Genomic DNA, 23545 nt, shown 5'->3' on the forward strand with positions numbered 1-23545 from the left:
TGGTTCACTGTTCCCTTTAACTGGAGTTACAGGGGAAAAAAAGCCACCCCACTCAACTCTCCAGTACAGAAGGATTTTGGTCAGAGTGTGGTGTTCCAGAAGCCCCCTCATCTTAAAAAAGAAAATACCCCCAACCCACAATCCTTCAAGATTTACGCGGTGTGTCTTCACTGGAACCAGCTGGTGTAAAACTGGAGTGCTGCCCTGACATTGTTTCACCCAAATGCCAACACAGCCAGAAGGGGTAAGCATTCTGGGCCTTTTAGCTCGGTGTCTGTCAACGACTACCTGTTACTGGAACGCGTCATGAGCACAATTCAGATGGTTTCACTCATTTACTGAATGTGCACAGCAGCCGCTCGGGGGATGTTACCAGACCCCGGCCGCTACTACCGGGCAGCGCCAGTGTGCCTGGGTACTCCTTTCGGCACGACGCCGAGTCCGAGTCCCGCGGCCGCCGCCCCCGGGGCCGGACCGACACTCGGACCCAGGAGCGCCACCCGGACACGGCGGGACACGAGCGCGCCGGCGGCCCCGCCCCTCGTCCGCGCCCGCCCCTCGCCCTGCGGCCCCGCCCCCCGAGGCCCGGCCTCCGCCAGGGGGCGCCTGCCCGCTGCAGCCCCGCGCCGTGAGGCAGCGCGAGGCGGGGCGCGCTCCGCTCCCCGCTGCGCCGCTTCCGCGCCGGGCCCGCCCTGCCGCCCATTGTCCCCCGCGCCGCCCTTCACCCGGTCCCGGTGCCGAGTCACGGCCGGCTCGGCGCTGCTTGGGGCTGCAGGTGTCGCGGAGAGCCCGCCGGCCACCGCCTCCGCAGCGCCATGGGGACGGAGGGCGCCCGCGCCCTGCTGGAGCGCGCCGGCAGGCTCACCCTGCAGACCGGCAACCTGCTCAACTGGGGCTGCTTGCGCAAGAAGTGCCCGGCCACCCCCGGCGAGGAGGTGAGGGGCGGGCCGGGGCTTCCCCTCGGGGCGCCTCGGCGGAGGCTCGCCCTGGGGTGAGGGGGCCCGGGCCGGGCCACGGGCGGGGCGGCGGCTGAGGGAGCGCCGGGTGCCGCTCCCCGGGCGGTCCGAGCGGGGTCCGGAGCGGGGGTCGTTCCGGCAGGGCACGGCGTGGCCCGGTGCCCGTCACGGCGAGGAAGGGCTCTGACTCCCGAGCGATCCGCTTGTAGGTGCCCTCGGGAGGCGCGAGATGGTAATGGCAGAACGGGGTTTTGCCTGTTCGTTTTCGTCCGTTCGTTGTGTTCTACCCTGTTGGGAGGTCGGGCCCCCTGTGCCCCCGGAAGCAGTTTGCCCTGAGAAGGAGCCAGCCCAGCCTTCTGATCTTGGGAATAAAGGATTAAAATACTTACAAATTTAAGTGCTGTCTGTAATGGCAAAGGGGATCCTTTATACTTCTCTAGTAAGATAAAAATATGAATAGATATGAACTTGCATTACAGATTATGAAAATTCTCTTTTCTAACCTGAAGTTAATTTAATTTCTTGGTAGTGACAGGTCTTGGGAAAAGTAGTCGTTGTCTTCTTTGAAGTGTAGAGCTGTTCTTCTTTGTTAAGAAGTTGAAAAGAGCTCTTTTAATCACTACTCTAAAAGTATTGCCTTTAGCGGTGTGTGTCAACACTTAGAACAGTTCTCATAAAACGTCTGGAGATCCTGTGGCCATGAACTTCAGAACCACCGTATTTGCTGTTTTGTCATGACACAGTAATCTCAGAATGGTAACTTAATAATTAGAAAAACTATGGGTTTGGCTGATTATTGCTATACAGTGACACAGGTGATAACTTAGAAATTGGTTGGTTGCATATTAATCATGCACAAATGGAAGAAAGGTCTGGGAGGATGATGTAACAAGAACGAAGAATTCATCATACTCTTGTTTAGCTGTCACGTGGTCATAACTTTTTTATTTGGCGTGGTTGCTCATTAAACTTTCTGTAATCTGTGCGAAATAGGGCTGGATTCTGTAACAAAGACGTAGCTGTATTGTGATGGGCACCCTTGTGTGAGTTGTTTCTGGAGGGCTGTTGAGTAAAGAGTTGGCCAATGTGCATAACTAATAGTTAAGGTACTGAAATTCACTTGTTTACAGAGAAATCTGCTGGCTTTCCAGAGCTGATGGACTTGCAAAAGCAAATAATTGGTATTATTTACAATCAGCTTTGGACTCTTCTGTTTAGTATAGTCAGTTCTCAGTGGCAGAACGTAAGCTAAAATTTTGCAAACTGTGAACCCCCGTGTTAGGGGATGCAGCTGTGTTTGGAAAAGCTGATCAACATATGGCCTGAGGGCAAGGCTGTGGTGTGCTTTAGAGTCAGAGGCCTGTGCATAGTAACTGCAGTAGAAATATGACCTGTGACAGTTGCAAAGCAGGAACATATATAAAAATTTAGTACTGTCTCACTTGCCCTCAGAAAGGAGAAGATAACAATATAAATTGTATGAAAGTAGGATAAAGAGTTAGTTTATTAAAAGGTTATTGTGCTTAGCTATTTACTGGGGGGCTCAATTCTTGCCTTTTGGGTCAGGGGGTTTTTATGCTATTTTAAACGATAGAAAGAATGTATAGTATTTCTGTTCATAAAGTATTGTTCCTGTATTGTGTCTGTGATATCGGGCACTTCTAGTCCGTGCATGGTATTAGAGCTCATTAGGTGTCATAGGAAATGGCTGTTTAATGGTACACAAAGTAGGTGTGCACACTGTTGAAAGTGAAATAAAGCAGCAGCTGGCGGAAGTGCTCCTGCCTGTGGCAGAGGACAGCCAAAGAGTACCTGTACTTAGCTCCTGGGATGGATCAAGGGGAAGCTACAGCACTGCTACAGCTGCAGCACTGGTACTGTATAAAATAATTTAGCTGATTTAATAGTTACGTCTTACTATGTTCAAGAAAATCCCTGAGCAGAATCTTAGTTATTTTGCATCTGTGGTTGAAGGAAAAATGCAAGTGTGGGGTAGGATCTGTAGGTTCCCCGTACAGTAATGAAGGACTTAAAAGTGTTAGTGGTTTGGCATAGTGGAGTAGGTAGGCAGTAAATGAGAAGGGTTGGATGCATCTTGAAAAGAGGAGTAATTAATACAATGAGTATTTAGTGATTGATTGTAAAGTTTAATCTCTACAATGTCACAGCACTTATGCTCTTATCTGACTACTTTGTAACTTAAGAATTTCTGCACAAAAAAGCAGAAAAAAAACCCCAAAAAAACCCAGACCACCACCCCATCCTAGTTCTTGCTTGCTTAGCATTGTTCTTGCCTTTAAAGATGGCATATGTCTGAGAAATAAGTGAAGTACGGTACTTGTATTACTGCTGAAACTCCGTGAAAGAGGAGAGAAAAACATATAAGTAAGTTAGTTTTAGCAAGTTTCAGACAGAAGCTGTGAAGGAAGAATCTTTTGTGGAATGGTGTCATTAGTTCAGCTGTGCAGTCTGTCCTACACACCTCTGTACTGTTCTGTTTGTGTGCAGCTGGAACATACCCACGCTTCAGTGTGAAAAAATGTTTTGTAGGTGCGGGACTGCATGCAGAAAACACTGACTGAGTGGAGCTCGAAGATCGGCCAAGACCAAAATCAGGTAGGAGAGGTGTTATGCATCTCTACCCATGTTACACGTGAAACCAAAGAAATAAGTAGTCAATTACACTTCTAAAACTTACAGTAACTATTAAATTTCTCTCTAAGTATATGCAGCTCCAGATACCTTGAAGGAATATGTCTTAACTCCACTTCTTTCCTTAATGTTTAGTAAATTTGGCAAGGTTAAGACATATCAATATAAAGAGAGAATCCTATTGATGGCAGATAAGACAGTTCTTAGCAAAATAAAAGCTGGGGTCTGTAAGATTTTAAATTAATTATGGGGCAAGTAAAAATAAATAAAGTCTGTGTACCTTAGAAGTTTGCTAGCATGCTTATTAAAACTCAGTGGAGAATTCTCTGAACTATCGAGATCGCAGATATCCCATTTGGAGGGGAGCTCTGAAGCATCTGTTGTCTCAGAAATATTTCTGAAGATCCAGAAGTGGCAATTTTTTCCTTAAGAGCTAAAGACTTCCACATAAGTCTTAAAGCCACAGACATGAACATCTGTTATGATCGAGTTTTAAGGTTCTGAGAAATGCCTCTGCCCGAATTAAGGTGCAAACAAGACCATATGCCAGTGACAATAGTAAAGGTTTTATTTGATGGTAAATATGAGAGAGAGAGAGAGAGAGAGAGAGAAAGAACGAAAGAAAGGAAGAAAGAAGTCGAAAATAGGTGGGGGGGACAGAAAAAGTGACAGGGACAGAATAAGGAAAATATCACCACTCTGTGGATCTCAGCGATGTTGATTGATCCTCTCCAGCTGGTCTCTCGGTGGTGAAGGTCCCCCCAGAAGGCAGAGTCCCATGGGTGTACATGCTCAGGCTGGGTGGGCATGTCGGCCGTGTCCCCTGGGGTGGGGTCAGTCTCTCACAGCAGACTCTGGGTCTGTTGCATCACGTGCAGTCCTCTGGGGCCAAGCCTCTCACGTGAATGTCGCGTGGATGTGGCCTGTGGGGTTGGGGGTTCTGCAGCTGGGCCAGTTTGTGTAATCGGAGGATGGGTGCTCACTGCCTCTCACCAGAGGTCCTCCTCCCCCCTCGGTTGGGGGGAGTCTGTGTAAACCTGGCTTCTGTGAGCTGTGCTCTCCCCCCCCCCCAAACTCAGCCAGGGATAGTTGCAGCTGGTGGCTTCGGCCCTTTGTGGATGCATAACTTTCCCTCAGCCTGAAATGATTAAACAATGCATTTCCCTTCATCTAACCAACAGTTTGACTTTCAGTTCAAAGTCCCACTCTTCAGGGAAGCTTCTTCGGTTATAGCTTCTTTATAATGAGCAAAACTTTATATCAATGTTTGAGGCATGAACAATTTTCAGTCTCTGACAACATCTGACATGAAGATCTTGGTGTATTTGCCTGCTTCTCTTTCACTTTTGCTTCTGAAATTCAACAAAACAGCAATAGGTCCCCACTAAATTTATTATTTGCTCTGTGAAATACTAGCATGTTTCAGGGGGAAAAAAAAAAAGGTACCCAAAAAACAAAACAACAACAACAAGAAACCTGAAGAGCTTTCCTGATTGGTTCTTTGGGTTTTGTTACCACTTCTTGTGTAATGGGGGCATCGGCTGCATGTTGCTGCATTCCAAACTGAAGTGTGTGAGGCAGTTATTGCTAAATGACTTGTAGAAGAACTAATGATTGTTCAAGAAGCAATCAGAGAAAAGAACAAAAACAAACACTTGTCTCTGTCTGATGTAGTGATCCATTTAAAGTAAATTATTTAGTGTAAGCTAGGTTTTACTGTAAGAACACTTTACCTCCGTAATTCCAAATTCTCTCATGAATTATATTGATATCCAATCATTTTTTTTTAAAGTTAAGTTTTGTTTAAAATGCTGACTGTATGGAGTAACTCAAAGGCTCACTTGAGAATCTTTTGGTAGGGCAGCAAAAATTAGCAAAGCATTTTTGCTTGGGGCAGAGTGTTGTGCATGCCTGTAATATAAAGTCTGATGTAGGTAAAGACTTAATGAAGTCATCTTGTGCCACCTGACATGAGATGTCAGCCTCATCCTAAATGAGGTCGGGGGGTAAAATAATTACTAAAATACTTAAATCAGTATTTTACAGCATTTTCACTGTAGGTTTTTCATAGGCTTCACTGAAATTACAAAATACTTCTTAAGCAAAGATGTTCCCATCCAACACTCAAACCTCCTAATTCTTATGGGGTTCTTTTCAGCTGGTCATGAGGCTTTTTTAAAACAAGGTCCTTTGAATTGGCACAGCAGTCTTTTCACATCATAAAATCAGAACTACAAGAACTACTGAATCTTGTTCTTGTTCCAATAATTTTTATCAGTAATTTGCATTTTCTATATTAGGGTCATATAGGGTCTTTCATATATCTTCATTATTCTGACCTCCCCTCAGTGATCAAGAAGCCTTGGGGTTACTTTATTTCTGTCTATGCATTTTTCTACTATTTTGTTTCTAACTGCTGTAAGGCACTCTTTTTCTTTTGTTTTTTCTTTTTTTTTTTTTTTTTTTAATTAATTAAAAACATTCTTTGGGAGCTTACTGTCTGCTCTTGACGAGTTGCTCCTAAGTGTCATGTACTTACTACAGGAAACACTGGAGGTTCTGGAATGTACTGTAGCTCAAGCTATAGAAAAAATAAATCCTGAAGAAAGGGATGAGTTGAAAGTATCAGGTAAGAACATAGTCACAAACCCAATGGCATGGAAAGGATTCATATGCAGTCATCAATAGGATATTCATATATGTTTGGGGTTTTTTTTGCTCTGTTTTGTAATTGCAGAATCAAATTACACCATTGCACACTGTTGTTCTTAGACATTGGCTAAGAAAGTCTTGAATTAATATTTCAGATTTTAAAGCAGCTCAGTATTTTTCTAGTTTAACTTACATCACCACAAGATATTTTAAATGTATTTTGTGAGTCTTTGACATTTTTGAAGCAAAATATTACAGATAATACTGGAATTAAGAAATAGCATTGGAAGCACATTTATTTGCATAATTTTTCCAGGTTGAATATGATGAACTTGAAGGAGGCAGTCCAAACTAACACTAGTACATTTTGAGTCTCAGTAAGTTGTGAAGAAGTCTGTTTGTACTATTACATTTGGGGTTTTTACTCAGGTTGTTACGGTTATTGCTTTGTGTCTTGATGCTTTACAGCTTATTACATCATCTAACTGGATGATTTCTTGTTCTGAGATTGCACAACAGCATTGAAATTTAAGAGAACAGTGTCTTTATTGGGCAGTCACCTTTCAAAAAGTTGGGGTTTTTTCCAATTTTTTAAGTAATTGGTGTATATTCTAAAAACCTTTTACCCAAAAACTCATTAATAGTATGTATAGCAAAAGTAAATGGCTATATATTAGTAATACCTGGCTTGTTTAGTTATTGATTCCAGTTTCTTTGAAAATAGCAAAGCTTTTCATCGTTGGATCAAACTCTTCATCAATCAGAGATGCAGTTGATCTAGGTAAGTGTGGAACTCAGGTTTTTTTTACTCTAGAACTTAGATGGAAAAAGTTCTAATTTTATTTCTAGGAGGTGTATTTAGCCATTGTCACAAGTATATCCTGTTTTCCTATTAAGAGAGACTTAGGTAATTAAGTCTATTTGCACATTAGTTCCGTCTGTAAACTTATTAAATGGTTCACTGTGACCTCAGATCTGATTCCTTCCTCCAAGCAGGACCAAGTTTTTTTTCTTTCACACAAAACTTGTTAAAAAGTTAAAAGTGTCTGTTAAAAATACCACATGATGTTTTAATAGCAGGGATACAGCAGTTCTTGTCAGTTCTTGTTAGTTGCATTTAATGTCATGAACTGTGCAGTCTTTTAGAGATTATTTAGGAAATAAAATAATGCTGCAGGTAGCTGATGAAATAGTGAAGTTTTACTGAAAATGCCATACAATGTCTCTACATAAAGTTGTGTTGGCCTAATGTAGCAGTAATTGTGAGCAACAATGAACTTTGCTACTTTGGAAGATTGTTTCGCTTAAGGGGTGATCAAAGAAGAAAGGGTCAGATACCATTATTTTCTGTTGATACCCCAGTTAATAGCCTATATATTGTAAGTTTTAGTACCATTTGTCAAACATACTTTAATGGAGTCCTCCTCTAGAAGAAAATAATTAATACAGTTTGTTAGTTCTATTCTGTTTGCTGTGCTGAAGAGGCCTCATGACTTGCATTTTTCGTACAGCTCAGTGACTCAGACTCCAAGACTTCCACTTTTCTCTGCCAAATTAAGTCTCTGTACTTGGTGTGCTTTTAGTCTAACTCCTCATACGTAGCAAGTAGTTTCCCTAGCCCATGTCCTGTACTTGAGTTATAGTTCAGAGTGAAAGCTACAAATTTTAAAAGAAATTGAGAGTGAAGGAATAGAGAATTGTCATCACTGTCTTCAGAGAAAAATACAGTTTTAACATTTAAAAGGAGGAAAAAGCTTCATGCTCTTGTTCGTTTTCTGTTGATATTTTTTGCTGTTTTCTTTCTTTCTTTCTTTCCCAAGACCTACAACTGAATCTTGATCTTTAGCTGTGTGCTTGAATCTCTGCTAAAAAGGCTGTGTTGTTATTCTTGACTGCAGATACACTCAGAGTTTCAAATGGTGAATGGGAAGCTAGCAGAGTGAAGCAGGAGGTGTGGCTTTTGCTAGATTTGAAGAGTCATGCTGTTTATGTTCATATCTGACAAAAAATTTTGCAGTGTCTGTTCTTTTTCCTCAGCGTGTTCTGCCCTCGGAGTTGCTCAGTTAGACTCAGTCATTATTGTCCCACCTCCTGTCGAAGATGGAGCTAACCTCTCCTTGGAATATTTGCAACCTTATTGGAAAGAACTTGAAAATCTAGTTCAAAACAAAAAGATTGTTGCCATAGGTACCTCCGACCTAGATAAAACACTGTTAGAGCAGCTGTATCTGTGGGCACAGGTGAGAACAAACTTCCTACTCACAGCATTTCTTAGGACAGAGTAACTGCTTGCTTTGTTGGCTGACACATTATAATAAACTTCTGTTATAAGTGGTCTTACATACAAAATATTAACTAGCCCTGTTATTTTCAGTATTTTGTGGATGAGCATAATGTTGTTCAAGGTGGGGGAGGCTCAAATATGATTGTTGTTTGTTCCCTGTTCTTACGTACTGACTAGCAACAGCTGGAAAACACAAGTCTGTTCAGTAGCAGGTTCTTTGAAGTACTGCAGGTTTGAGTTTTGAATTATTTTATACTTAGGAAGGACCATAAACAGTACTCTTAAACCTTCAGATTTATTCCAGTGACTCTGAAAATGTAGCTGTTTTCACTTTAAGCTGTGTTACAAAGAGAGGGATACCCCCTTGGAAAAATGGTGTTTGAATGGTAAGCTTAAACATAGAGGAAGACAGGCTGTGAATGAAGTGGTACAATACTTTGTTGTCCAGAGCAACTAACTCATCGCACCATAAAAAGGGTTGAAAGGTCATTTAGTTCCAAGTCCCCTGTCATGGACAGGGACACTTTCCACTAGACTGCATTGCTGAAAGTCCCATCCAACCTGGCCTTGAACACTTCCAGGGATGGGGCAGCCATCCAGCACTTTTCAGTGCCTCAGTACCCTCACAGTGAAGAATTTCTTCCTAATACCTAATTTAAACCTGCCTTGTCAGTCTAAAGTGATTTCCCCTTGTCCTATCGCCACATGCCCTTGCAAAAAAATCCCTCTCCAGCTCTTTTGTAGCCCCTTTAAGGTACTGGAAGGGACTGTACGGTCTCTCTGGAGCCACCTTCTCACCAGGCTGAACAACCCCAACTCTCAGCCTGTTCTCATAGGAGAGGTGCTTCAGTCACCTGATCATCTTTGTGACAGCAGTGTTTCATGTACACTGAGAGAGGGCAGTTGCAGGGTTTAATGACCACCTGCATGGTGATCATGAAAGCAGTTTGTGAGAAGAGAGAAAGTCAGTGGAAGAGCATCCCTTTTAACTTGATCTGATTCAAGCACTTGCCTGAAGGCATGGAAGATTGCAAATTAACTGACTGATGGAGCCCTCCTTAACTAAAAACCCAAACTATGCTAAACCATGACATTCTTCCTTAACAAAAATGTATTTGGATTTTTTAATTTGAAGTCTTTTTCAAACTGACATCCCTATAATGCTTTTACTAGAGAGGGGGACAAAAAAAGCTGCTGCTGTTTTGGGAGCACAGCAGGCAGGAAGCCAGAGTGCCGTGGGTCAGCGCTCATCTTGCTGTGGCAGCACCTGAAGTTAGATCCTACTCCTGTTTTGGGCTGTGTGCTGCAGGGAATTGCAGGTGTTGCAGCTGCCTACGTTAATTGATCATGCAGAATTAATTAGCCTTGCTCAGTATCCAAAACAATGGTCAAAGTCAAATTGTTCAAAACAAAATTTCTGTTGTAATAGAAAGCATGGTGGAAACAACTAATATAAGTACATTAGGTTTTTTTTCCTTATAGAACTATTTTGTTACTTTCAGGTGAAACCAAGTAGTAATCAGGTGAACCTAGCTTCCTGTTGTGTGATGCCCCCTGATCTCACAGCATTTGCAAAAGAATGTGACATACAGCTCTTAACTCACAATGACCCAAAAGGTAAGACTTCGCCAGTTAAGAGAAGACTTCTAAATGTGTTTATTCAGTACAAAATCAGGAATAATCTTTCCCCAAACTTCAAAGTTTGTTATATTTGAAGCCTGAACCAGGGATTCTAAAAGTTTCTCCTTTATAAAATATTTCTGTTAAGTTATTCCTGTTGCTTCCTCCCCTCCCCCTCCTTCTTGAAACAGTCTTGCAGCCTTGGATAATTTCTTGAAATACTTCTAATCAGAGAAGATAAAGTAAATAGAAGAACAGTCTACTGAGAAATTTGTACTATGTTTATTTCCACAAAATAAGGCCAGTAAATGACAAATGAAAGTGGACTTGCCTGTAACTTGTGAAATAGATTACATAGAAATGTTGATAGTCAGTTGATTTTTGAGTAGTTTGGTAATACTAGATCAGTAAAATTACTGTGCTTCAAGTAGGATTCTTTCAAGGTCGACTTCTTAAAATAACATTATTACAAAAAGAGTTGTAAGTTCTTCACTTTTTTATGCAGTGATTCATTTGCTAAATGATTGAACAAATGGGAGGCTTTCCTTTGAGCTGTAGAACTGAGTTACCAGCTCCCTACAATATTCTGGGATATAATACTAGTTTCTCTCAAACATCATCTAATCTTCTTCACTCTTAAGAACACCTTAAATATCTTGTTGGAGTAATACAAAGCCTAAACAATATTTAGTTAATTCCTTCCCTGCATTCTTGGTTATGACTAATTATTCATGATGATACTTTTTCTTCCTTCTCCTTTCTTTCCACTTGACCCCAAAGAAAAAAGTATATGAAGCATTAATTATGTAGTATATACTTCATAGTACCACTTTACAACTAATGAATTTCATCTGTGCCTGAGCAGGATTTATCACTGCTCTAGCAGCACGCAAGATGAATTTCTATTTGATCTGACAATTTCCATGTCCTGTGAAATCCAAATGCAACTTGCAATATAATAAAAAGTCTCCATTGAAAGTCATTAAATGAAGGAGAAGAGGATTTGATAGAAAACAGCACAAGTTGTGATTCCTTCATGTGTTGTTTGCTCAGCCTATGTTTTCTGTAATAGTAAGCTGAAGAGTATTGAGACTGTTTTTTGTGAGCACTCTTCACCAAAGACATTGTTCTCTTGACGAACATTCCACAGGAAACTAGGAAGATCTATACTTGCCTTCTTTTCCTGCTTTGTGGCATTTAAGCCCATTTTTCTTAATGTTTTCTGGGCTTATGGTTATTATGAGCCTAGTTAAGTGAGATACTGTAAATGCTGAGCTTCCAGTGACTGCAGAGGTATCTCTGAATGCTCTGTACTTTGCTGATTTCAGCCCTATACTTTACTCACCTCTGGTTTGTCTAGCTAGCTTCTCAAATTTAATTTTCATTTTCTCCTGCTAATGACTCTGCTGATCAGCTCCATTGGATATTCCATAGTCTCAGTTAGTTTTGTGGGAAATACTCAATGTTACAAAAAAGTGTCCTGAACATTCATTCTGTAATATTCAGCTGCTTTTACCCTAAATGCATTCTGGAAGAGTGGATCTGAGGGGTATGTGGTACCACTTAAGATCATGACTGTAGGAAAAGGCTTCTCTTACTAAAAGTGTTGCTTTTTGCAGTTGTTTATGTTACTTTATTTTAAGCACAAATATCCCTTTTTAACTTCAGAATTACTTTGTGAAGCAAGTTTCCAAGAAGTTCTCCAGGAAAGCATCCAGAACGTGAAAGCAAACGAGTGGATTCCTTTATGGCTTCTGCGGTATTCAGTCATTGTTAAAAGCAGAGGAATTATCAAGTCCAAAGGCTATATCATACAAGCTAAAAGAAATGCATCTTAAAACTCTTTTTTTTTTCTTTTTTTTTTTTTCTTTTTTTTTTGTAATGGCTGTTTAAATTTCTTTGGGATGGGGGAACATTGCAAATTTCTTAGAAAGATTTTTACAGCATTTGTAACAAACTACCAAAAGTTGTAATTACTCAGTGTGATGTCAGTAGGAGTGTCTGTAGTGTTCTAACACTATTTTTCTTTCTTAACCTATTGATGAGTTCATTTAAAATATGAATGTTTTGGGGCTTTTTTTATTGAAGTTATCTATAGAGTAACAGTTTAAAATATTTTTCTTTTTATGACCAGTTCACTGTAAAAATTATCATTATATTTTAGCTGCCATTAGGTAGTATGGAGAAACATATATTTTTGGTTTTTTAAAAAGACAAATTACTCTTAAATCATACTTACCTGTTGAGTACATATTTCAAGCATTCAAAGACTAGCTTTTATAGAAAATTGTCATCTTTTATGGTGAAATAACCCCAAAAAATTAAGCTGGTATCTCATTACTTGATATGTATATATAGGCAAGTCAGCTGTTTAATTTGTGGGGATGGGAAAACTGGTTTATTTTTAATTGAGTGGAAAAGACTTCTAGGATTTAGAAGAAAATGCATCTTCCAAATTATTTTCTGACTGTTACTTGAATTCCTTCTGGCTTCTTTGTGCCTCAATACGCTTCATTAAGTGTTCGCACAAGTGTGACGGCATTTTTACTATTTGAAATAGAAAATGTATTAATAGTGAATGTTCAAAATAAGATTTGAAAACAAGTGACGAAGAAATCTGTTTATCAAAAACTGAATTGTGCCTGTCTCCTTCTCAACTGTGGCTTGTTTTTTTGATGCTTGTAAACTACGCAAGCAATTAACCAAGTAGAACAGACAGTAAATGGTGATGCTGTTCACTAAAATTAGTTACTTCTTTTGCAGTTGCCTGGGAAACCTGTTGCTTGAGTGCCACTCAGGAAAGATGAAGCAAGGCTTAGTTTGAAGTTAGGTATCTTTCTGATTGGCAGCAGTTTAGCACACTGGCTTTTTAATCCCAGAGATTGCTGCAGATAAGACAAGGCTTTTAGTTTAATGTAGTCTTTCTATCAAAAAGGCCTTTTCCTTTCCTTGGCCTTTAAATCAGAGTAGATAGCTAAAGTTCAACTTGTAGTTTAGCAGGAACTTTGATACCGAGTGTCTAAAATAATAAATTTCATTTTGATTTCAGACAGGGGCGTGGCCTCATACTGGTAATAGTCATTGACTTTGTTGTACATATTTTGAGATTTGGACTGTAAAGGAATGAATTTTCACCAACATCTTTCCAATTCTTCATATAGGGAGCAAGTGGAATTTGAATCCCTGTAGGTAGTGTCTGGAGTGTCAGCTTCCTGTAATCCATTCCACTAAGTTTAATGATGGTAGTTTTTCAAGGTACCTTAGTCCTCAAATATCTTCGTTTTAGTGGCAAATAGCAGGAAATTTTCTTCGCTTCTTCAGTTCTTTTGATAAATGAGAGAAACGGGGAATTGGAACTAGTAATGCATCAATAAAAGTTTGGATTTTTTTCTCTTAATTAAAATGTAGTTTGTTTTTTTTTTTTAATGTTGCGCCAGTGTTTATTAGAGTTCAAAATTACATGAGTTTAAAATTAAGCTTCCCTACCAGCTCTGTGTTGTGTGCTGATGATTTGACCTCTACCTGTGAGCTGTCTGTATTTGGCTGATTCTGTATTGTTTTAGACTTGTGTTTGTGCTCAGTTTTTTATACGGAAATGCTACAAAATTGGAATTGTGCTAAACCAATGTAAAGGCTGCTCTGATGGGATAGTAATTTCTTTCCTTTCTGTAAACTGCTAATAGTTTGCTTGCTGTAGAAAAGTACCTTTTAAGACGTGGTATTTCTAGAGTCACCAGCAGCATAACTCTTTATCAAGTTACATTATCTCATTTCGTTTGGTTTGCATCAAGGTGGGCGAGATGAGATTTCCTTCCACGAGAAACCTGAAAGTTTTAACTAAAATTTGAATTTCCGTAGGCTTTCCAGTACAGCATTTTACACTGTCACACATTTTAAACTTTTTCAAGTGTCTGCACGCCGCGATTCCACCGCGTCGTGGCACGTGTGCTGCGGTCGCGCTTCGGCTGCGCCGGGCCGAGCAGAGCAGGCGAGGCCGCCCCAGCCGCCGCTGCCCCGGACCCGCCTTCCCGCCGCGGGGCCCGGAAGGGCGGGCAGCAGGAAGGAAGGAAGGCAGGGAGGAAGGGGCGGGAGCGGCGCGGCGGCAACATGGTGAACACCAGGCGGGCGGCGGCGGCGCGGCGCCGGCAGCAGGGAGCGCGGGCAGGCGGTGGCAGCCCCGGCGATCCCGATGCCGACCCCGCCAGTGCGGCGGAGGTGAGCGGAGCCGGGGGCGGGCGGCGGGCGGGGGATCATGGGGCACGCGGCAGCGGGCGAGCGGTGCAGCCTCCGCACGGAGCGCGGGGTCGGTGCGCGGCCGCGGAGCCCGGAGGGGCGGCGGTGGCGGTGTCTGTGCGCCCGCCCGCCGTGCCCGTGCCGCAGCCGGCCCCGCGGGAGGGCAGCAGGCGCCGGAAGTCGTTAGGCCGTTTAGCGGTGCGAGTTAAAGGTAGGCTTTTTTCCTTTGCATCACAGATGTTTTGGCATTTCTCTGTCACTTAAAATAGTATTTAGCAGATCATACCTAATTTTGCGGTTGCTGAGAGGCCAGTTTGTTCGTAAACCCATTTTTGGACACCATTTTGGGGCACATTTTGACAGTTGATAGTATTTAGTGGTTCATAGTTGAGGAAGTCTTTGAATATTTCTGAACTCTTTTTTTGGATTTGCTTCCCCTGATAAATGACAGAACTTTTTAGAATTAGGAGATGCTTGTTTATATTTCTTAAAGAATGTGTGTGTTTCTTTTCCTGCCTTGACCAAAAAAAAAGCAGAGAGATATGCAAGGGATGGTTTGTTAAGACTTTTCCCACACAGGGCTACACGGAGACATGTAATATGTTGTCAGTTTAAGTAGATTTATTTGAAAGGTTTCTTAATGATTTTTATAGCATTCTTTTTATGTAGTTATTTTATCTGTCAATACCATACTTTTTTTTTTACTTCTTTTCTAGGTGGGATCCACGGAAATTAGTACTCCTGTGACTAGGAGGATGACTAGAAGAACTAAATCAGTTTGTAAGCCAGAGGTGATTCAGGAATGTCAGTTTGAAGAGTTGGAATGTGCAGAAATGAAATCAGATGTCAGCGATAGCTCAGAGATGCAGATTTCTAGAAATGAGAACACAGCTGTTCAGTCAGCACAATCAGTTGCTGAACCACAAGTTGATGGGGATGTGTCAGAAGCAGAATCAAACTGCTCTTCTGTGTCTGGTCTCCAGACACCCTTGTTTGTAAGAATAACACGAAGGCGACAAATTGTAATTCCTTATCAACCAGATTCTGCTGACAAAAAAAGACATGACAATACAGCTTTTGTAAGTAAGTTAAGTAGGATTCTGGATGAAGATGATGTCTCTGAAGCTGAGTCTTGTTCCTCTGCTGTTTCTGGTATCCACATACCTAATGTTACCACAAGTACAAGGAGCAGGCAAAGCAAAAAGAAATTGTGGCCAGACACAGTTCGTGAAGCCCAGACTGAAGATACTTCTGATGCAGAATCGTGTTGCCTAAGTTCTCATGTGGAACCATCTGTCACTACCAAACGAATTACTAGGAGCATGCAAATGAAATCACAAGCAGAAAATACTAAGCAGACTGAGAAAAAAAAAGGATTTGTTTCAGAAGATGAGAATTTAATTGAGGACACCATTAAATCTGAGCCCATAATAATTTCTGATTCTAGACCTACTGCAGAACTTGTCTGTGACACCGAAGATGCTTCTACCCTCATTGAGGGTAATAAAGAACCCAATTCACCTGAAAGTAAATGTGCTTCCAAATGTGCTAATGCAACCCGGAGTGAAGACACAAAAGAAGAGGTTTTAAGTGATGTGACATCCCATCTTACAAAAACAAAACAAAGTGACACTAAATCACCTGTGGAGAAAACAATAAAAAATACACAGTCTGTTGAGCTAGACCATTCAGAAGCAATATGTGGCCAAATACAAGAAGATAACAGTAAAATACTTGGGAGGGAGAGGAAATTAGAGTGTGTGGCTGTTTCTTTGACTGACTGCATGAGTCCTAAACAATTTCTAGAATCCCATGGACAAGTAGCACCAAATGAAAGTAACGAGACTGCAGAATGCAAAAGGGCAGATACTGAAGCAGATGCACAGCAGTCTGTCACATGTGCTGATAAATTGAGGAAGAGTAAGCAAGCTAGTGCAGTGAGCAGCCCATCAAAGGACATGGCTGTTGCACAGACAACTGAAAGCATTGGTATAAGCAGGATGCTCGAAATTGGTGCAGACAGTGGTGAAGACCAAACAAAAGAACATGAGGTATCCCACAGCAGTGAAAAATCAAGCAGTGGTAATGACTCTGTTGCATTGTTTCTGAGCAACAGTGACAGTGATGACTCTGAAAATAGCGATGTGGCAGACATAGATACAGTTGATGAGAATCTGTGTTATACAAAGTCATGTGAGAGAAGTCGTTCCCTCAAAAAATCTTTTAAAAATGGTTCGCTGCATGTTGAAGGTCTTTTTGTAATTGATACTGAGCCTGGCACGAGTTCCAGCCAAAAGTATTATCTGGATGATGTAGACCAAGACAGTGATGCTGAAAGTAAGCATGAAGGAGGTGAAGAAGGTAAAGAATCAGATTTGGAAGAGGATGAAGAGGAATTGATAGATGAAGATGAAAAAGATGAAGATGATGATCTGTTGAAAAACAAGGTTGACGTGTAAGTATCTTGCTGGGAATAGCTAAAGAATCTGCATTTCATTTAAGCATATGCACATTAGAATATGCCCATGAAGTGCAGTATAAATAAGAGAGTAGTCTTGACACATTTATCATGTTGCTGCAGAAAATGGTGTTGCACATATTATAAAATAGGAATATGGTCCATAAATTGAGGGCTTGGGATTTTTTTCAGTTTTGTATATAGTAGGAACAGGAAATTTTTTTGGCATCTGGAGGCCTTGTATGTGTTCAGCTTAAAAAACAATGTGAAACTGGGTTAAACTGGTCAGGCTGACTGAATTGGTTATCCAGGTCACAGTTTTGTTAATTTTTTTTTTCCCACTTGAAATGTAGATAACAAAAGGTCCAGTAAATTCCTTACACATTGCCTGATTAAATCATACTTTTTAAATAGTTGTATATAATTTTATGTGTTGGTTCTTGCTGTGCTGTGGATGGTGACACTTCAGGTGAAACTTAGTATGGAATCAGAATAATTTAGGTGAAGTGATACTTCCTGAGTTCTTGTAGTCCAGCTGCTGCTAAAATCCCTTATGTTTAAAGCATAATGCTCATTTCTGTTGGTTAAATAAGTCTTAAGCTAGTAGAAACCTTCAGGTAGGCCAGAAGTCTTAGCTAAGAAAACTTAGCCAAGCATTCAGTGCGAAAGCATTATACAACATCTGTCACAGTTTGATAGAAAGTTGTTAAAGGGCTTGTATTAAGCATTCAAGCCACAGTAAATACCTGTTGTACCTCTTCAGATAATACCATCTTTCTCCATTGTAGTTCATAGCTTTTAAACATTCTTGTCATCAAAAACAGCCATTGTACATTGTTTGTGGATGCATTCCTTTGGCTGCCGGAATGAAGTAATGAAACAAATGTGAACATACAAACTTTGAAATATTTCACAGAACCATCGGGGCTCTGAGCCATTGACCAGAACCCTCTGGATGCAACCATCCAACCACTTTCTTATCCAAGCTTAATAACTTTGTTCCTACTGTGGTTTTACAGACAAAGACTTAAACATTCCTACAATGAATTCTAGTTTCTTTATACTTCGCATTAAGAGTTCCAGTATTTTTACCACCAATATGTTTGGGTTTTTTCTCTTTAGCTAGCAAGCTTGTCAATGTATAGAAGGATGCTGGTCATGAGTTCTTCTGGCAAGGTTAAGCAAATTTAAGAATTCAGTTATACAGAAGATTATTTAATATCTAAAATGAGAGTGCAGCATTAGAGTTAATATGACTGATTTGTGGAAGTGATTCCACAGGTATTTTTTAATTAAAAAGTTTTACTTCATATAATGGCATGAATCACCCCCCCACACCTGTCATTTCAAAATTACGTATTCTAGATAACAAGACTTAAAATCATTGCAGAACTGAACCAATTTGGGAAGAATAAGAAAAATATTTTTTCTGTTCATCTTCCTCAGAGGACAGTAGAAGGTTTAGCTGCATGCATGTTACAGTGTTCTAATAATTAACTATTTCTCCTTTAGTTTACATCTTTCCAGTAGCATAGACCCTGGTTTGAATATCAAGAAGCTTGGAGGTTTATATATCAGTTTTGATGCAAAAAATCAGAAGCCTGGATCAAGTGTAATTGAAAAACAGAAGGAGAAGAAGAAGGATCAGGTAATGTGTTTACAATTATTCAGTTATTTGTGAGTACAGTAACACAAAGATCAAAGTTAATCTAAGAAGGTTAGTTTGTTTGATTTGAAAGAAGTATCCTTGCTATGGCTCACTAAGAACTTGCATTCTTTTTGACCAAAGTGTGGTTTTACATTTGGTTTTAATGGTGAAAGTTTAAATATACCTGACTTTTCAGAAACTGAAAACCAGTGCAAATTCCAGCATTACCTTGTAAAATAAACCGAAGTTGATTATACCTGGAGTTTTGCCTAACGATACACAAGCTTAAGGTCTGCTGACAAGATACTTAGTCCATAGCCAGAATGAATTTCAGTAAATAAAAGTCTGTAATGTCCCTAGTATAAAATCAGCAGTTTTATTTCAAAAGCACATTTTGATGTAAAGGGAGTGTGTGATTTTTGTTGACTCTTTTCTTCGGCCCATCTATGATAGCCCTCTTTACTCCAGAGGATTTGCTATCTCACTTCCTCGAGAGCAAGTCAGCTGCTTTCTGTTGCTATCTGGTGTTCTATTTTGAAGATCCCTACTGCTCGTGCATTGCATTAGAATGCATGCTTAGATTTTGCATGATTCTTTCAGTAGGTTCTGTAAATACAGTTAAGCAGTAAAATTTGTATCAGTGAGGTGACTCTCTAATGTTAAAAAAATTTCTTAACAGCTCTTGCAGAAGAGTGTAATAACCCCAGACTTTGAAAGAAAGGAATGTGTCCCACCCTACAGGGAATCGCTTCACCAGCTGAAGAAACAGCGCAGGGTAAGTGAAGAGCTGCTAATGCCTCAAATAACAAAACAAGCTGTGGTAGAAAGCTGCATGCTGGGACTGTTTGCATATCCAGGCCTCACTGGAAGTGGAGTGATGAACTGCAATTTAGTGTCTTCTTTGAACTGTCCTGTGAAAAGCCATCCTTTTGGTATGCTTAGTATATGCTCAGTACAAATCTGTCATTCATGCAGTGCTGATAACCTCCTTTACAATAGTGGTCCTAAAATACGTGTTTTAAAGGTACATATTTACATTCTAAATGCTTTATCCATCTTTTGCAGCGAAGAGTTCCCTGTTCTGTCCCATCCTAGTTGCTGAATGCAAATTCATTGTTCTTGGTATTACATCCTAGGCAGAGCGAGAGAAAACAGCAGGTGATGGCTGGTTTGGTATGAAAGCCCCAGAAATCACAAGTGAACTGAAAAATGATCTTAAAGTTTTGAAGATGAGAGCTTCATTGGACCCTAAGCATTTCTATAAGAAGAATGACAGAGATGGTCTGCCCAAGTACTTCCAGGTAAGGAAGCTGCAGAAGGTGGCATTGTACTGCTGAAGTTTTGAACAGCTGTTTAAGAATACCTAATAATGCCTATTTTGTAGGTAGTTTCTATGTTGATTTAATTTCATATCTCAATTACTAAAGTATTTTGATTACTTGGCTGGAGTTTGCAACTGTAATACAATTCTGTGTTACATATGTATATGTGCTGTTGATATTTTTAGTTTTGGCTGATCTCCTAGTAGTGAACAAATACCTTACAGAATCCATATTTTGAATGCTCGGAGGACTAGATTTTCACTGTTTTTTTGAAATACTGGCCTTTTTAAACAAGTGTGTAGAAAGTAATTGGCTTTTATTTTCTTACTAGCTAATACAGTTTTTATGGCTACCTTTGTGATAAGCTGAAATTTTTGTTACTTTTAGCTCTCAGCTTTGAAATGGTTTGCATAAATAAAGAAATTACTATGGAAGTGATAGAAATAGGCCTCTGGAATCTTTGAATAGTTAGCATGCTTGAGGAAATGTTTTCATTTCTCAGAATATTACCACTTCATTCTGAAGTGTGGAGGGTGGTGTATGTTTTGAAACTAGAAAAACTTAGACTGAAGAGTTCCACATAATTAGATCCATGTAGGTTTATTTTCACTGCATGAAACATGTACTCTGTGTATCTTTACTATTAACCTGACTTATGAGAGCTGACTGACACGCTGGTTGGAAAAAATGTGATGCATTTCAGGATGAAACCCTTGTATTAAATTAGCTGCTGTGTAGTCATCTAGCAAAACCACCAGAATGAGAAACAGGAAAAGGTTTAAGGTGGTCATAAAGGTTTCCTTTCCCTTATGTTTAAAAGTTAAAAGCTGGATTTCATTTATGAGTTAAAGTGTTGATATAGCACTCCAGCATTGAAAACTGTAGTCTTAAAGCTCAGGCCTTCCTCTCTGCACTACACAAGGACACCAAAAGTGACTCTGCATACAAAACATGACTTATTTTGGTATTTGCACTTCTATTAAGCAACTGTCATTCTCATCTGCTCTGTAGGTGTCTTTACACTTTTTGCTGGGGATTTTAAAAAAATGGCAGTATAATTCACATCTTGCTGTTCCTGTATTTTTGTTTTCTAGGTTGGAACTGTAGTTGATTCTCCCATAGACTTTTACCATAGTCGAATCCCTAAGAAACAGAGGAAGAGAACAATTGTGGAAGAGCTGCTTGCAGATTCAGAGTTCAGAAGGTATTTAAAAGTAGTTTTGCAATTCTAATATCCCATGTAAAAGAGGAGTATTTTTAACTCTGAAGCCTTTTTTGGTTTTGTTCAGCTTGTATGGTGATTTTTTATACTTCAAAGAAAAATTTTTAATCTTTTAGTGCTTCCATAGTACTGCCATTTAGAGGGCCTAAGGAACAGGGGCTAACTAGACTGAGAAAATGTGTATTTCATCTTCATAAAAGGGTGTTACCCAACTTGGGTCATCACTATTGGCAGCTACTCTTAAAGACTGATTTTTTTTTTCTTGGCGTAATTGATAGAAAAGAGCAGCCTGTAGTTCTGTGGATGTTGCTGTTATTTCCTTTTATAAATATGTCAGTCTGCCACCTGTCATGGGAATCAAAATTGTGCTAGAAGACTTACTTGAAGATTATGATTGGGTTAATGTCTGCATAACCTACAGTTCTTGGAGTAGATCATTTAGTTGGTCCATTTTGGTATTGGTTATTACATGATGTTAATCTGCATTTCTCTTTTCACATAATGACATGTTTTCTTTGCAATAGTGCATGATTTGGGATTATAGATTTAATTTTGTCATACTTGTAAATTAACTATATAAAGTTGGGAAGGCAAGTTACTATAGCTATTTCTTAAGTAGTTTTCTGGTTTGACCTGATTTACAAGGTATTTATTAGAAAGTAGTTTTAAAAATTAATGTATTTGAAATTTGATCAGTTAATTTATGTGGTAGCTAATTAAGGGCTCTAATCATACACTTCAGCATTAGTGTCGATACTTGTCAGATTTCGGTGTTGCATTTAAAAACCTCAGCAGTGCTCATTGCCCAGCGTCTGTTGTATTCATTGGTGCAGGTCCATAAGAGTCTGTGTTAGCAGAGCTAGCAATTCACTTTCAGTAAGTATACCCTGCTCATGGTTTAGTATTCACCTCACCTCAGTTTTCAACCTGGAGTAGAGTAAGGTTTATTGTGGGAAATGAAGTTGCAGGGAGCTCTCTCACAGAGAGTGTGGCAAGAAGGCACTATAAAAGTGGGTGTAATTTCTTCATGGTATTGTCAAAATTGCTGAGTCTTCCCCTTATGAGCAGTAGCAGTGTTTCAGCAAACTGTCCAAAATATGATTGCATATGCAATGAAGGCCCCCCTATCAAAATTAATGACAAAATTCAATCGAATTTACTTCCAAAACTAATTTACCTGCATTTATCATTGATCCAACTGTTGATTTCCCTTCACTTATGCATAAGTGTATAAAATCAAAGAATCTGATTCAGAAAACATTCAGAAAACTGAGAAAACTCAGTTTGGAAAATAATGTGCATAGAGTACTGTCCATGTTATCTTTTCCTGAACTTTGGTTTGCCATGCTTAAAAGTAAATTATCTATTTTGTTCAGATATAATAAAAAGAAGTATCAGGAGATCATGAGTGAAAAAGCAGCTTTTGCAGCAGGGAAGAGGAATCGGAAGAAGAAGAAATTTCACAATTAAGAATTGAAGAAAAATACCAAGCTGGAACAACTTACTTGTTATAAAACTTTCTTGCAGAATGCTTTGGTTGTGGTGTTTTGTTTGGGTTTTTTTAAGATTGCAGATCATGTGCATATTGAGGTTTAGGGAAATACTTGCTGTGAGAATTTGGTAGGAAACTTTAGGAAATTATCAGGTATCTAAATTTAAATTAATTTAGATTTTTTAAATTACTTTTTATTTTAATTAATATTTATGTTAGAAGATAATTATATGAAAGCATATAGTTAAATCTGAGTAGAAAATACAGCTTCACAGATTGTGGTCTTCTCAGGCTTCAGACTTTACATCAGTTAATTAGTAAATTCATTTTAAAGTTATATTTGTAATTCATCTTGGCACATATTGTGTGCCAGAACATATTTCTCCATGTCTTGTCAGAGGTGCTGCTGGCCAACACTGTAATAGAAGGTATTGAAAAATGGTTTGGTTGTGAAGGGTTTGTTTCAACATTGACCATAATAGTATAGAGAATGTCCTGGAATTCAGTGCCTACACATACACTTTTATATTCATGTGTGTACATATTATATCTATTATTTAGAAGATTAAAATTACATATTACTTAATAAATAATATAAATAAGTAGTACTTATATCTAAAATTTTAACTGTCATATGTTGCTTTTATTCATTTTTACCATTTGATTATTGTCTAATGATATTTTTGAAAATAACTTGACATTGGCACCCATTATCTAGGGTGTGGTGTGCAGATTGTGTCTGTTAGCTGACCTGGCATAGTTCTGAAGGTGAACAAATGGAGTGAGTCTGGAAGGCCTCTGCTACCATTATAGAGCCAGAGATGTCATCGGCCCAGTTCCCCTTTACTGATGGTCACGACCTTTTGTGATTTTCAAAACTGCTGTGGTATTTGGTTGGTTTTTAATGACCTGGTCATTCTATGGCTGTTACAATTAGTGTAATTTAGTTACTGCCTTGTAGCAGAAAAGATGGATAATAGAAGAATTAAAACTGGCACTACATAGT

General features: G+C 39.6%; 2 protein-coding genes across 2 annotated transcripts; both read left to right on the forward strand.

The window, feature by feature from the left end:
- The first annotated feature begins 639 nt into the window (after positions 1-639).
- Positions 640-13528, forward strand: GCLM (glutamate-cysteine ligase modifier subunit). The gene is made up of 7 exons (XM_082286715.1): positions 640-935; positions 3507-3572; positions 6153-6237; positions 6985-7041; positions 8298-8500; positions 10047-10161; positions 11833-13528. The coding sequence occupies exons 1-7, from the start codon at positions 816-818 to the stop codon at positions 12000-12002; spliced, it is 816 nt and encodes a 271-aa protein (XP_082142841.1). The 5' UTR covers positions 640-815; the 3' UTR covers positions 12003-13528.
- Positions 13529-14252: 724 nt separating this feature from the next.
- On the forward strand, positions 14253-23072 carry DNTTIP2 (deoxynucleotidyltransferase terminal interacting protein 2). The gene is made up of 7 exons (XM_082287665.1): positions 14253-14379; positions 15114-16852; positions 18368-18503; positions 19183-19278; positions 19640-19804; positions 20920-21029; positions 22424-23072. Exons 1-7 carry the CDS (start codon positions 14272-14274, stop codon positions 22515-22517), a joined length of 2448 nt encoding a protein of 815 aa, XP_082143791.1. The 5' UTR covers positions 14253-14271; the 3' UTR covers positions 22518-23072.
- The last annotated feature ends 473 nt before the right edge of the window (positions 23073-23545 follow it).

Source organism: Coloeus monedula (genome assembly GCF_965178545.1).
Source record: "Coloeus monedula genome assembly, chromosome: 9".
Taxonomy (NCBI): Eukaryota; Metazoa; Chordata; class Aves; order Passeriformes; family Corvidae; genus Coloeus; species Coloeus monedula.

Excerpts from the sequence above, each read along its gene's own strand:
- GCLM (XM_082286715.1), top strand. The coding sequence starts at position 816 with ATGGGGACGGAGGGCGCCCGCGCCCTGCTGGAGCGCGCCGGCAGGCTC. Across the intron at positions 3,573-6,152 it reads TCGGCCAAGACCAAAATCAG|GAAACACTGGAGGTTCTGGA; the intron begins GTAGGAGAGGTG and ends TACTTACTACAG. Across the intron at positions 6,238-6,984 it reads GGATGAGTTGAAAGTATCAG|CAAAGCTTTTCATCGTTGGA; the intron begins GTAAGAACATAG and ends CTTTGAAAATAG.
- DNTTIP2 (XM_082287665.1), top strand. The coding sequence starts at position 14,272 with ATGGTGAACACCAGGCGGGCGGCGGCGGCGCGGCGCCGGCAGCAGGGA. Across the intron at positions 14,380-15,113 it reads ACCCCGCCAGTGCGGCGGAG|GTGGGATCCACGGAAATTAG; the intron begins GTGAGCGGAGCC and ends CTTCTTTTCTAG. Across the intron at positions 18,504-19,182 it reads AGGAGAAGAAGAAGGATCAG|CTCTTGCAGAAGAGTGTAAT; the intron begins GTAATGTGTTTA and ends ATTTCTTAACAG.